Consider the following 15,911-nt stretch of genomic DNA (forward strand, 5'->3'; position numbering starts at 1 on the left):
GGTCACAGAGAACCATGACAATTGACTTCCATCAATTACCACCCTCTGGGTCCAACCACGGAGCCAATTTCCCAGCCAGCTGGTTGTGGTGGATCCAAGGCCACAGTTGGCCAGTTTCGCCAAGAGGTGATCATGGGATACTAGATTAAAGGCTTTTTTGAAGTCAAGATATATGACATCAATCTCTTCTCCCTTGTCCGGGTGATAGGTCACCTGGTTGTAAAAGGAAATGAGAATGGTCAAGCAAGACCTACCCACAACAAACCCATGCTGGCTATCCCTCAGGATGTTGGTGTCGGCTAGTCCATTAAGGATGGCCTCTTTAATAAACTTTTCTAAGACCTTCCTCAGGATAGAGGTCAGGCTGATGGGCCTGTAGTTTGCCGGATCCACTTTCCTCCCTTTTTTGAAGATAGGCACCACATTGGCCTTCTTCCAGTCTTCGGGCACTACACCAGAGCACCAAGAGTTCTCAAAGATCCGTGCCAGAGGCTGGGCTATGATGCTCGCCAGCTCCTTGAGTACCCTGGGGTGTAAACTGTCAGGGCCAGCTGACTTGAAGGTATCCAGCCTCTCAAGGTGTTCCTTCACGAGGTCAGCATTGATGTGGGGCAGGGAGTCTCCCTTATCCGAACCTCTCTATGCCGTAGCGGGCATGGGCGTCCCATGGGACTGATGAAAGACTGACACAAAGTACCCATTTAATAGGTTGGCTTTTTCCTGGGTATCAGTTGTCTGTTGTCACATCTGGTTTACCAGGGGTCCAATGTTGCCCTTGCTTTTCCTCTGGCTCCCCACATATCTGAAAAAGGACTTTTTATTGTCCTTGATATTCGAAGCTAGTTGTTGCAGCTTTGGCTTTCCTGGTTTACTCCCTGCAGGACTGGACCAGTGCAGAATATTCCTCCTTAGTTGCAGAGTAGAGCAGCAGCGTCTACACATGCAATGCTATTAGGCTACAATAAACTAGTTAAGCCACCATAAGATAGTACTATTGGAGACAGTACTATCTTATGGTGGGGTAATTAACTGAGATTAAACACATGCATAGAAGCTGACCACAGATATAAATTGTGACTGCTCAGCCGAGCCAGCAGGGGGCCAGATTTCTGCCTGCCCCCTAGCCACATGACTCTGCACTGTCAGCACCCTTTTGTCGCAATCAGCTGTCTGCAGCCCAACACCACCACTCAGAGCCCAGAGCTGACTCCCATCCCCTTAGCCTTGGCATGAACTCCTCTGCCCTGACTCAGATTGCTGCTGTCCTGGGTGCATGTGTAGATGCTGCACCCAGGAGTAGTTTACTCTGGTTCATGCTGCTCCAGAGTTTATTGTTTTAAATTAATTGTACATGTAGATGCACCCACTGCGTACCATAAGTACCCTTAAGTTGGAATCATTACCCAATCTATACAGATCTGACATATTTTTTCTTTTTAATTACTAAATCTAAAGGCTCTGAGACATTGATATAAAATCATTTGCACTGTTTGAATATTTGTGTCCAAAATCTAGCTTGCTGATCTACATGTTTGACAAAGATCCTTCCCACCAACAGATGTGGCCACAGGAATGACATCTCTATGTCTCTAAGGCTGCAAAAAGAAATTCCAGAAATCCTCTTGTCTCAAGATCCTACAAACGGCCACACCCATTGTTCCACTTCAAGTACCCATGAAGTATGAAAGATACGAATGTGCTAAAACTTTTTTTCCAGGGACATCTCTGGACAACTTGACTTGCATTTAAAATATGCAAATAGTAAAAAAAATACATCTTTTGGCCAAAAATATAGAGCATTTTCAAGGAAATCAGACACATCCTCTGCATGCCTCTCTACAAAAGATTAAGTGGAAAATAAAATCCTGTTAAGACACAGTTCTGAAGGTGACTTATTAGAATAATCCTATAAGTATTATTACAGCTGGGCTTCTCATGAGTTCTAGGCTTCTCACATCTTTGCATGGTGGAACCTCTTAAGGGATTTGAGTGTTGGTATTAGGGCTGTGCAAAACAGCACCATTTCATTAAGACTTCTGTTTCTCCATTTCAACAGGACAGTGTTTCATTTTGAGTTTCATTTCATTTCAAAAGCACCATTCTGTTTTACTTTGTTGAAACTGTTTCACTGTTTTGACTCTGTTTCGACGTTTCGCCCATAGGTTAAAATGGGGAAGCATGAAACTGCCTATAACTTTGTTATTTTTTGGCAAATTTGGATAAAAGCAGCAGGGATGATAGCCCCTTCTGAGGGCATGAAGCCTGCCAAGCTTCAAGGAGATTCATAGATTCATAGATGTTAGGGTCGGAAGGGACCTCAATAGATCATCGAGTCCGACCCCCTGCATAAGCAGGAAAGAGTGCTGGGTCTAGATGACCCCAGCTAGATGCTCATCTAACCTCCTCTTGAAGACCCCCAGGGTAGGGGAGAGCACCACCTCCCTTGGGAGCCCGTTCCAGACCTTGGCCACTCGAACTGTGAAGGAGTTCTTCCTAATGTCCAATCTAAATCTGCTCTCTGCTAGCTTGTGGCCATTATTTCTTGTAACCCCCGGGAGCGCCTTGGTGAATAAATACTCACCAATTCCCTTCTGTGCCCCTGTGATGAACTTATAGGCAGCCACAAGGTCGCCTCTCAACCTTCTCTTGCGGAGGCTGAAAAGATCCAGTTTCTCTAGTCTCTCCTCGTAGGGCTTGGTCTGCAGGCCCTTAACCATATGAGTAGCCTTTCTCTGGACCCTCTCCAGGTTATCCGCATCCCTCTTGAATTGCGGCACCCAGAATTGCATGCAGTACTCCAACTGTGGTCTGTCCAGCATCCGATAGAGGGGAAGTATCACCTCCTTGGACCTATTCGTCATGCATCTACTGATGCATGATAAAGTGCCATTGGCTTTTCTGATGGCTTCATCACACTGCTGGCTCATGTTCATCTTGGAGTCCACTAGGACTCCAAGATCCCTTTCCACCTCTGTGCCACCCAGCAGGTCATTCCCTAGGCTGTAGGTGTGCTGGACATTTTTCCTCCCTAGGTGCAGCACTTTGCATTTCTCCTTGTTGAACTGCATCCTGTTGTTTTCTGCCCACTTGTCCAACCTGTCCAGGTCTGCTTGCAGCTGTTCCCTGCCCTCCGGCGTGTCCACTTCTCCCCATAGCTTTGTGTCATCTGCAAACTTGGACAGAGTACATTTGACTCCCTCGTCCAAGTCGCTGATGAAGACATTAAAGAGTATCGGTCCAAGGACCGAGCCCTGCGGGACCCCACTGCCCACACCCTTCCAGGTCGAGACCGACCCATCTACCACGACTCTTTGGGTGCGACCCTCTAGCCAATTCGCCACCCACCGGACTGTGTAGTCATCCACATCACAGCCTCTTAACTCGTTCACCAGTATGGGGTGGGATACCGTATCGAAGGCCTTCCTGAAGTCTAAGTATACGACATCCACCCCTCCTCCTGTGTCCAGGTGTTTCGTAACCTGGTCATAGAAAGAGACTAGATTGGTCAGGCACGATCTGCCCGCCACAAACCCGTGCTGGTTTCCCCTCAGCATAATTTGCCCTGCTGGGCTCTCACAAATGTGAGCCTTGATAATTTTTTCAAAGACTTTACCAAGGATGGAGGTGAGACTGACTGGCCTATAGTTGCCCGGGTCCTCCTTCCTCCCCTTTTTGAAAATGGGGACCACGTTAGCCCTTTTCCAGTCCTCCGGGACTTGGCCCGTGCGCCACGAGCGTTCGAATATTCCTGCCAGTGGCTCTGCAATGATGTCGGCCAGTGCCTTCAGCACCCTCGGATGGAACCCATCCGGGCCTGCCGATTTAAAGGCATCCAGTTCTTCCAGATGACTCTGCACCACCTGAGGATCTACGTATGGAAGTCTGGCGCCTTGCTGCTGCCTCTCTACAACCCCAGTGAGAGACTTGTCGTGCCCCTCACTTAGGAACACTGAGGCAAAGAACTCGTTGAGGAGTTCAGCCTTGTCCCCCCTGTCTGTCACCAATTGTTTCTGCCCATTTAGCAGTGGTCCTATTCCTCCCTGGGCCTTCCTTTTACTCCCTATATATCTAAAAAACAATTTCTTGTTGTCTTTTACTTGGGTTGCCATCCTCAGCTCCATGGTAGCTTTGGCCCGCCTAACTGCCTCCCTACAAGCACGAGCAGAGGAGGTATATTCATCTTTAGTGATCTCACCCTGTTTCCACTTTTTATGTGCTCCCCTTTTGGCCCTTAGGCTGCCCTGGATTTCTCTGGTCAGCCATGGAAGCCTCCTGGCCCCTTTCCCTTTTTTGCCTTGCTCGGGGATCGTCTTGCTTTGTGCCGAAGGATCGTTTCCTTTAGGCACAGCCACCCTTCTTGGGCTCCCCAAGTTGGGGAAGCTATGTGGGAAGACTGCCTTTCTAGGCATCCCAGGTGGTGGCGGCTCCTTCTGGCTTCCACTGCCACCACTGCCCCTGGTACTGGTGGGGAACTATGCTGAACAGCCCTGACCTGGCCCATCCTGTGCCCCCTTTGGACTCACCTGTCCAGGCTGAGCAGCAGCAGCAGCAGCAGCAGAAACTGCTGCTTGGCATGAGGTGAAGGCGGCCCCTCCCCCTTGCTGCCTCTAGGCAGTTCTCGCTGCTGCTGTCAGGAGCCTGCACCGCACTCGGCTGCCCTGCATCTCTGTCACTGCCCCCTCTGGGCTGCCCTGTGGCTGCTTTGTACTGTCACTGCTGCCACACTGGGCAGCCCAGAGGTAGCAATGACTCAGGGCAGTCCAGAGGCAGCAGTGATGGAGACGTAGGGCAGCCTGGCATGGTGTGGGCTCTGGGAGGCTGCAGTGAGAACTGTCTAGCAGTGCTGAAGGGGAGGGGATGCTTTCCCCTTGTGCAGAGCCTGGTGCAGCTGCTGCTCAGCCTGGGTGGGCAAGTCCAGAGGAGGCACGGAGCGGGCCAGGTCAGGGCTGTGTAGCACTGGTTCCCATCAGTACCACGGGGGCTGGGGGCAGCAACTGGAAAGAGCCATCACTGCCCAGGCTGCGTAGAAAGATAATCCCGCTGTGTAGCTGCCTCATCCCTGCTGCATGCCCTGGGGGTGGCAGGATGCACCACAGTCAGGCGATGCAGAGCAGGCACAGGGTGGGGCTGAGGCTGCGCTCTGCTGGTGGTGATGGGGAGGTGCCACAGGGCACATGGGCTCTGGGCTGTTGCAGGGTGAGGGCAGGTGCTGACTGGCTCAGGGGTCACACACAGAGGGCTCCCATGTACATCCCACCATATCCTCAAACTCTCCCCTACAAACCCCACAACCACACCCTCCCCCACCATAAACACCCCATAAACACTGCACCCACCCACACCCTCCTCCACACACCCCACAAAATCAACACTGACACCTGCACACCCCACTCACTGTTACACCCCCCACAATATACACTCACCCACACATATACCCCCAGCCACCCTCCCTCTCCACATACCTCACAACCCCCACAAATCCCATACCTACCCCCACATACACCCACACATCCCCACAAACCCCCATACCCACCCACCCACCCACATCCCCACATAACCCCACAGCCTTCCCCACACCCCACATACATACACATCCACACACAAACACCCACAGTGCCCCACAAACCTCATACCCACCCACCCACCCACACCCACACCTACCCATGCCCACCTACGCCTCCCCCAATATAGCTCAAGATGAAGTCTTACTCTTGTATTACACAATCATCTCTCTATATAGCATACAAACACACACAAATCAGGACAAATTTAAAAAATAAATAAAATTAAAATATGTTATTGTGGATGTTTGATTTTTAGTATATACTTTGTTTTATTTCTGATTCCAAGATGGAAACCCCCCTTCCAAAAAGGAGTACTTCCAGGGGCAAAGGTAGGGACTTCAGGTGGCAAGGGGCAGGGCTTGGGGGGGGCAGGGCTTCTGGTCCCAAGATGGGGACCAGGGGGTGGTGCGCTTGTCAAGGGGTGGGTCCACACTTGCAGCCTTCAACAGCTCACCAAAGCTCATTAAGTGGCCCTCCAGCCAAAATAGTCACCTGTCCCTAATCTAAGCTGTAGAGTGAATTATGGAATGAAATTCCAGAATGGAAGAGCACTGTAAAGGTAATACACTCAATGTTGATCATATAAAAAAAGTAGCATGAGGAGGTATGAGCCCTACTATGTCTTCTCTCCTTTACAGATTAACTTTGCTGTGCTGAGACTGGCATACCATTGTGCCTCAGTAAGGAGTCCGGGCTGAAGTTTTATCTGCTGCATGTTATCTTAATGGCTCATATTAGTTGAAGCTTTTTGCTGATACTCCCAAATTCTGCACTCATGAGGACCCCAGGCAGGTCACTGGTGTTGGAAGGTCCTTGACTTTGGAACTCACTCCTCTGGCAGTCCAACTATGCATGAACATGTTATCCTTCAGGCATCATTTCAGCAAAAGACTTGGCTATTGTGGCTCTAAACAAAGGCTTCTTTTTCTAATTTTCAATTTGTTTCCTGGTGGGTGGGTGGTTGTTTGGGAAAGGGTTAGTGATGCTGACCATTGTGGGCACTTAAAAATTGAAGTTTTCTTTTATGCACAATGCACCCAGATGGCACAGTAGTGGGCACACTATAAATAATTAAAACAAAAACACAGATAGTACTGTAATTCAAAACTCAGCATGTCTATAGTTGCACCACTGACTCTACTAAGCTGTTCATTTAAAAGTGGAATAAGTAGCCAAATATAGAGATGACTCTTTCTTTGCTGTTTATAATACTAAAGCTATCTATTTTGGAATCTTGCAGACCACACATATATTCACACACTTTAGTTGGAATAAATTACTGACTGCATGCTATTTCACAATGACCACAAAAGAGAGCGGGGGGGGGGGGGAGGGGGGGGTTCCCTCAGGCCCTCTGAATGGCCTGTATTTCTCAAGAGAACCAAGGAACAAATTAGAAAATAAGCAAACTGTCCAACTGAAGGTAGGATAAGCTAGGCCTACCTGATTGATCTGATTAGTTTTATAAGATCAGCTGTTTAAAGCTGACCTGCACAATGGAGAAAACTGGCTTGCACTCTTTTTTGATTAAAGATATGCTTTAAAAACCTGAAATTTTGGACTTTTAAAAAGTTTTATTTTTCCTGATGTTTTTTAATCTAGAAACTCAAAACTTGTTTGTCTTGAAAACTGGTAAGGTTATGACATAACAAATATCAAGAAAGGAAAACTTGACTAATTAAGAGGCAAACCTGCAAGCAATTTTGAAGTTACCATACATAACAGAAAAGGAAAACCACTACATTTCTCTTTTTTTTTTAAAGGAAGTTTGGATTTTGGTTGCATCAAAGCATTTGTCAACTGTTAACTCAGTAGTTTTGACAGGATATAGAAAAAGAGAGGGTTATTTTAAATATTATCCCTTTGCAGGTTTCAAAAAAACAACCTGAACTCTGGCTGAACTCTTCAGTAACCTACACTTGCCAATAGCTGTTCCTAAGGCCCATAGCAGAAATTACAGATGTGCTTAACTGATTAATCTGCAATAACAGGTTAATCATATCTTAACTGGTAACCTTGTCACATGTTCATTTAGTTAATGATATGATAAAACAGGAAATAAGCTATAACATTATTACACAGAATATGTGTAACAACTTTGTGGCTGGTTCCTGTCATGCCTTAAATTGAACATGTGGCCAGTACCAATCAGATGATCTGCGCTCCCAGCCCTTTAAGGCTCCAGTACACTCCTGCGGCTGGTGATCTGCTGCTGGTGTCCCCTTTAATTTAATGTCTATCAGAAGTCTAAAGTACAGTAGCAGAAAATAAATGGAAGCTCAGTAATTACAACTGAATGCTATTTCTTTAACAAAATCTCCTACCACATCATCCCATCCAAAGATTCACTCTTAAAAACTAGATATCTTTTCATGCACACCACATGAATTGCATCAGTTACTAAAGAAGTATTTTAAGGATTTCTGTAATAGTAAACTGATGAACTGCACTTTTAGTTTTGAGTGTATAAATAGGAAAATACCCACTTTGTGTATAAAGTACAGCCAATTTACTTGTGTAGAGGCAGCAATTGCATGCACAAATACCTCTGAAATCTAATGCATGGTGTCTAACTAGTACCTATGATTTTCTAGAGGAAAAAAAAATTGCCAGCTAATCTGAAAACACTTTTTATTCAATCCATCTATCTTACAAAACTTTCTGATTTATGTTGCATCTTGTTTTGGTACTTTGACAACTCTTTTTAATTAGAATTTGCCACATTTTAGTATAGAGCTAGCAGCTTACTGGTCCTGAGGAAATGTGTTTTCAAAGTAAATATTTTTTTTCTCTGTGTTATTCTTTTTTGGTGCCCTTTACAATAGACTTAGTCAACGTGGATGGAAACTTCTTCATTGTGTGTGGTTATGTGGTTGAAACAATTTTGTGTTCGGTCTCAAGTGGCTATAATATAAATAGAAGCCACACCACTTCTTTATGTAGGATGGTGTTTTTTGTAACTTAAAGTATGATGATACATTTGAAAAGCAAATTAGTCCTACTCCATCAAGAGATGGTCTGCTTGAGGTGCGCCACAGACTTGTTTTCAAACTGTTTACCTGGGTTCAGGCCTATTCAGAATAAAAATAGACTTTTGATGTAGGTTTGGGAAGCCCTACCCTGCAATATGGGCTTGCTGCTTAAATGACCAATGCTAACCCTCTGGGTGCAGCTAGACAATTTAGTTCTCAATTGCTTTTTAGGACTGAGTCTGAGTAATGCCGGGTACTTCAGTCTATTAACTGATATCTATAGAAGCTACAGTTGCTCAACAGAAGTTGGGATCAATCCCATTGACTGTCCTGTGAACTCCAGAAGAAAAAATATTTAGCATTTATATGGCACTTTACATTTTCAAAGCATGGTGCGAATAGGAATTAATCCTTGGGAGTGTGGCAAGGATGAAATAAATAACATCTCATTTTGTAGAGAGTATGCACATCCCCTGTGGACCCCTAGTGGCATCCAAGGCCCAAAAATGTAGTCAACCAATACTATGGAAAGACAGGCTTCTCATCCTTTGGATTCTAGGCTTCCCCTCACCCAAGATGAGGTATCTTTGGCTCTTTCTGACTCCCCAATATGGTACTTTAACCAACACACAATAGGACAGGCATTTCTCAGTGCCTTCTCTGCCACTCCTTTTGAAAGGCAAGGTTCTTGGAGTAGATGTGACATATTTTATTAGAGCAACTGAGTAGTTGGAAAAAAATTCTTGGCAAGCTTTTGGGCACAGTCACCCTTCTTCAGGCATAGGGAGTCTGCTGTTCTGAGACTCCAAGAAATGAAAGGATCTAAAAATGTGGCAGGATGTTAGTGAAAATGTAAATAGGTAGAATTAATAAGACAAAAGGTGAGGCAGAGAGGTGAAGCAGAGGGGGGAGGGGGAGAGGGAAGAGAGCAGGGGAAAAAAGGCTTAAGGAAGACAGTGCAGTGATAGAGTACAAGGTAGAAAAGAGGCTGTCAGGCAGCTACCTGGTGAATCAGATGTCAGGCAGGTTATAATGTGTCATAAACCCAATGTCTATGTTGAGTCCATGATTTTTTGTATCCAGTAGATTTATTAAATGATTTATTCGTAGGCTTATCTATGGAAGGTGTTTTGTAAGTTCCCTTTGAGGATTAGAACTGAGAGATCAGAGAGGGAGTGATTGTCCTGTGAGAAGTGTGCACCCACAGGTAGTTGGGTATTCTTGTCTTTGATATATTTTCGGTGTGCGTTCATTCCATTGTGTAGTTGTTGTTTGGTTTCTTCAAAATATTTCCCCTCAGGGCAAAACCTGCCAACATATCTCCACCACCCCCAGTATAACTGCACCCCACAACAGAACCATCACCATTACTGGATCTTACAGTGGAACCTCCAGAAATATTATATATCTCATCCCATGCACCAAATGCCCTATGGAAAAATATGTTGGAGAAACCAAACAACAACTGCACACCAGAATGAACGCACACCAAAAATCTATCAAAGACAAGAATACCCAACTACCTGTGGGTGCACACTTCTCACAGGACAATCACTTCCTCTCTGATCTCTCAGTTTTAATTCTCAAAGGGAATTTACAAAACATCTTCCATAGATGAGCCTACAAACTTCACTTCATAAATCTACTGGATACAAAAAATATAGACTCAATATAGACATTGGGTTTATGACACATTACAACCTGCCTGACATCTGATTCACCAGGTACCTGCCTGACAGCCTCTTTTTTACCTTGTACTTTATCACTGCACTGTCTCCCTTCAGCCTTTTTTTCCCTGCTCTCTTCCCCCTCCCCCTTCTGCTTCACCTCTCTGCCTTACCTTTTGTCTTTCTAATTTTACCTATTTACATTTTCATTGACATTCTGCCACACTTTTAGCTTTTTTCATTTCTTGGTGTCTCAGAACAGTAGAGGCTCCCCGTGCCTAATGAAGGGTGACTGCTCCTGAAAGCTTGCCAAGAAATTTTTGTCAACTACTTAGTTGGTCTAATAAAAGATATCACATCTACTCAAAGAACCTTGCCTGCCTATGTCCTTTGACCAACACGGCTACAACCAAAAACCCAGCTCCTTTTGAAATGGATCTACTGCCCCTTGCATTCAATATAGTCATTGGATAACATGGGTGGAGAGCAGTTGAGAAGTTTCTGCCTCACTGGGCATAAGGGTCCACACTAGAACTGAGGTATCCCTCCCTTCCAGGACAGCAGCCACTTCACTGAGCCACATAACCTCTGGCTTATTTTTCTTTCCGGCCTCACATATCTCCCACATACCTCCCTCTTATGGCTATCTGGAGAGGGTTACATTTAAAAGGAGAGTTGGAGAATATACTTGGTAATGGATACCTGGGGCAAAGCAGTTAGCATGTTATGCTGGGAAATCAGAGAGATGCAAGTTTAAATACCATTCTGGGGAAAGATTGGGGATTAGAATAGGTTCTTCAACTTCCTGGACAAGCACTCTAGCCACTTGGCTAATGGGCAAAAGACAGGAAGGCGCTCATTGTCTGCCTCCTTATCCACATACTTGCCCAGGCTTTGTGGCCAGGAATAGCATTCCTAACTGGGCATAACTGGCATTTTTGGCACTTAGATGTACAAAAATGGCATGCAGATGACCAAATCTGGTCACTTAGATGAGCAGGAAGGAAAGAGAATGCTAGCCAAAGTGACTTGTCCAAGATCATAAGAGAAGTCCTGTCTTCAAGCCATTAGAACATGTATGACAAGAGGAATATTGCTTCTTTCTGGTAACACTGCAAGTTAACATTTTCACCCAAACAATCTCATATTGAAAGTGCTCTACCAAATGCAGTAAACAGTTCTGGTGCATTTTAATTTTGATCCAGTGCATTCCCTCCCACCCTTCTACTAGTTTGCCTATTAGCTTAATGATATGATTACATTATTAGCTTTACACAAAGCAGTTCTCAAGAAAAAAACTACTTTTTTAAGGCCACTTGTCTAGGCAAATCAAGGCAAGTGATATCTACTGCAGTGTCTCTTTCATTTCTATGAGTCCCAATGCTTATGTTTTCCCAGAAACAATGCCTTCTAAAAATGACAGTTGTGTGCAGCATAGACTAATGGCATATAAATCCTCTTGCTGGGAGTTGCATGCTAGGAAGTTTTTGAATCCTTGAAGTTGTAGCTGTATAAAATTTCTCATGTTAAATTATTTGAAGCAAGTGAAATATTGTTCTCAAATTGATACAGAGCATTTTACTGTGCAATAAAAAAAAGCAAAAGTTACATACTTGAGGCTGTTGAGTGGCAGTGGGTCTCTGAGGAGATGGTATAGGTGTTTTGGATAACGTTTGGTTCATTTTGCTTACAACCAGCTCAGTTATATGTTGCCTGTCTTCAGCCTGATGTTCACCAATCAAAGGCATTGCACAGTCCATAACCTATAATATACAACAGTGGATTAGTTAGTGAACTAGCTTTGCAGCAAACACATGTCCAGTATATGTAAATGTCAGGTCATCCACCTCATTTGTTCCATTAAAAAATGTGTTCAGAGGAAATGGAATTGAGCCTATCATCATGCCTTCAGCAGCCTTGAGACTGCAGAAGCCCCTTTTTATGATTTGAGAGCAAGGGAATAGCCACTCTCCAAGGCAGCATCACTTCCCAAACTCAAACCAGTATACACAAAGGTGACCTTTTTAAGGGATGCCATGCATGGTCAGTCCATGAGGAACATAGTTCCTGAGAGAAGAGACTCTAGACTTCCCTTTGGATAGTCTGAGATCTGAAGTATTTCCCTAAGAACACTGGGCTAACTTATGTTTTGGAAGGCCATCCATCTTGCAGCATTGTGAGGCTCAAGCCATGACCCTTCAATGGAAAAAAAAACACTGAATTTTAATTTCTTGGCATTTTTCTCGGATTTTTTCTCATGCAAGGGAGGAATCATTCTTTAGTGATTAATGTAGAATTTGAAACAAGGCCATTTGTGCAGCTATTATTGTTAAGTTTAAGACAGTCTACTTGCAGTGTGGAGTGCTGATGACCAAAGTGTTACCACAAACAAATCAGAAATACCACACAGTGTATTGTGTACTTTGTGTACTGTGTGAGTTCAAGTGACCTGTTTTAGTAATTATTTGCTCTATAGCTGGACAAAACACTGATCTCACATACCGGAGACTATGTCCAGTTTGGACAACCCAGTCGTATATCTGTGTTTGCTTTTGAAATCAAGAAAAGGAATGATTAAGTAACGAGCAGAAGTGCTGCTATTTCTGTGGGAGAGTAAAGAAAAACTATTTGTTTTTTTAAGAAATTGCCATCACTTCATGCTTCTGTATAGAAACTGTTCTGCAAAAGGAAAGGTAGCTCTCTCTCATTGGCTTGTAGTCTGTGTGATTTATAACTGTGAATTGGAGTTGCCTGGAAGCTTCTAGGCAATAACACAAGCTGTTAGACATTTTGGGTGGAAAAAGTAGTTGAACTAAGCCTTGGCACTGGCAATACTGTATATTTAATAAAGTCTGTACCTACACTGTGTTCTTCCTCCAAAGTGAATCCTAGTCCTCTACTTTTCAGTCTGCAAAAAGCAGAATTGGTGCATTTCAATTGCACAAAGGAAGAGGCAGAGATTGGTATAAAAAATGAGGGGGCAACTGGAACAGCAGCACCAGGCATTACCTTTATGTGGGGGGCATAAGAATAGCCACTGCTGCCACGAGCATGGTGGCAGCCAGCACTGCTCCAGGTGTCATGGGTGCCCTGAGCACAGAGCTGCCCTGTGACACCTTTGGTGGAGATTGTGAATTCCATTATGATGTGGCCAAAAGTCTATGAGTACTTGCCATGCAGCAGTACACGGTATGTTTAGAGGTGGTGCAGGAAACCTATGGATAAGCAGAAAGTGAGAGTACCTGCACTATATGGATATTCTGGTTTTCTTTTGTTTTGGAAGGAGTATCTTAGCAACTGCAGAATTTTCCCATGCCATTATCCTGAATAAATGTGAGTCTCTGCATAAAATCTTGTCCCATTTCAATGTGTACCCCTTTTTAGTCAGTGCCTAACCCACACACTCAAACTGGATGCTCAAAGGAGAACTTTAGACCTAAATGAGCAAATGTTCAGTCTAATAATGTTTCAAAACTGTGGTGTCCAGTCTGAATCTCTGTGAGCTTGAGGATTTTCAAACTCTGATTATAGCTTTAAATCAATTCTTAAAATGACCCAAATAACAATTTTATATTATTTTATTTACTGTTACTGTGAAAACATAAAATATAACTGTATGTGATACCCTGAAACTCGTATACTTATTTTCCTTTTCCAAGCTCATTTTCAGTAGACAGAAGTGTTTTATACTCATAATTGAGATGATGACAACCCTTGATTTGGGGATCTTCAGATCTATGAAATCTCAGAGATACCTCAAGCATCAAAAATCTTTTTCACAGATAACAAATCCCAGACTAAGGCAATCCCAAATTAAACTAATACATTAAGTCTTGAGCAGCTGTTTATAAAGTCAGAAGTAATGCAAAAAGTGCATAATACTTGCATTCTAGGCTTTTATAAAGTGTATAGGGCTTTTCCCACATGATTTTTCTTCAGTGGAACAATGCACTTTTCTATATTCCTTGTTATGTTCCTTTGATTTATTGCATATTTAAGTGGCAGCTGGAAAAATGAGGTAAACCAAATACTATATTTATATTTTTAACACAGAGTTTATTCTTAAGGTTGTTTCCTAGTTCACCATGTCCTTGAGAAAAGGCTAAATGCAAAATCTGCAGGAATAGCTTGCTCTGATTTTTTGCAAAAGGAAGTTACAGCCAGTACATTTTAAGGCTTAAACCTGCTGTCATTTGGTGTTAACTTGGAGTAATTTCACTGAAGTCAATAGACTTTCATTGGACACCAGGATCATGCCTTATGAGACTATTATGCATTGTCTCTGTGTTTAGCACCCAATCTCTACTCCTATGTAAAACTGGATTTCTCAATGGAATGGAGAACCAGGAGAGTTAAATATAATGTAACATTTGCTATAATTCATGGCCTTTGTACAGATTGTGTCAAGAGCTAGGCACCTCAGCCTTCACTCTAGGGCAGGTTACTATAACTGGAACACTAGTTTTAATTGGTACTGCATTAGTGCCAAATGGCCCATTTATTAGTATTCAGCAGGTTATCATCAGATTATTTCTTCTGGCTAAAAAAATAATTGTCCTTGAGGTGGGAGTGGGAGAGGGCTACCAGAAATAGAACAGACATTCTGGCCAGGCTGTGATAAGTGATTTGGAAACATAAGACTGCCTGAATGCTTAACATGAGCCATTATTCATGCTAGGCATTTCAGATGGTCCTTTAATGTGCTTATTTGGTATCCATAATCAGTAGTTATTTTTTAAATCATGGACTATCTTTTAGAGGCCTTTCTGACAGACCTTCTACCTAATTTTATCAATGTTTTCACCAGGAATAATTAATGCTACATAATGTTTTGAATTTAAAAAATTGCCTTAGGTATTAGGTATTGGGCATATTGATGCCTGCTGTGGAAATAAGTTTAACCAGGCCTCTTACTTGACTAAGAAGAGAGAGAAAGAGAAGAGAAAAAGATGCTGATGCTATGTGTTTTAAAATGTTCTAAGATAAGGAAAAACCTTCATGCCTTGTTTTGTCTGTGTGCAGATGTTAACCTCCTCCTTTCCAGGAACCAAAAAAAAAAACCTGATAGCTGTTCCCAAAACACAATGTGTTTGCTGAAAAAGTAAACTGCTTATGTGTGACAAATGAATGATCAACTTCTTCCTGTTTCTTTCAAGGTTGCTTTGTCTGAACCCTGCATCTTTTCTCGCTGTCTAAAGTATAAATACGCTTGTAAACGTGTAGAGGTCAGAATTCCTTTGAGAACCCTCCTTGTGATCACTTGTATAGCTTTAAATAAACCAAGATGGCTCTGTCAATTCTGATACAACCACAACGCAAAGTTTGATTTCTTCCACACTGCCTTGCCCCAGCAAGATAGGCAAGAATTATCCCTGTTAAACCTAAGGAAACACTTATTAGTAAACCTAAGGAACGTCTTATCTTTGAATTCTTTTTTATAAAGCTGGTGCTCATAGGGCCTTATAGAATAATGGAAAAATAGGACTGGAAGAAAACTCAGTAAGTCATCTAGTCCAAATCCTTAAAGCAGGATTGTCTCTGACTAAACCACCCTTGTCAAGTGTCTGTCTAACCTGGTCTTAAAAATTCCCAAGAATGAAGATTCCACAACCTCTCTGCATAGCCAGTTCCAATGTTTACTTTCATAGTGAGAAAGTTCTTCCTAACATCCAACCTAAATTTTCCTTGATACAGTTAAAGACTATTGC

The 15,911-nt window shown here is 43.3% G+C and overlaps 1 protein-coding gene across 5 annotated transcripts in view; it reads right to left on the bottom strand.

Annotated features, from left to right (window-relative positions):
- The window catches only part of SYN2 (synapsin II), a 623,389-nt gene that overhangs the window by 57,853 nt on the left and 549,625 nt on the right, over positions 1-15,911 (bottom strand). For all 5 annotated transcript variants that reach the window (XR_009456083.1, XM_014597696.3, XM_019496298.2 and 2 more), the window contains exon 10: positions 11,817-11,966. Coding sequence is in view for 4 of the 5 variants with exons in the window: in XM_014597696.3 (XP_014453182.1) it covers positions 11,817-11,966 (150 nt within the window). In the remaining variant the exon portion in view is untranslated. The remainder of the gene's footprint in view (positions 1-11,816; positions 11,967-15,911) is intronic.

The sequence above is a fragment of the Alligator mississippiensis genome, chromosome 12, assembly GCF_030867095.1.
Source record: "Alligator mississippiensis isolate rAllMis1 chromosome 12, rAllMis1, whole genome shotgun sequence".
NCBI lineage: Eukaryota > Metazoa > Chordata > Crocodylia > Alligatoridae > Alligator > Alligator mississippiensis.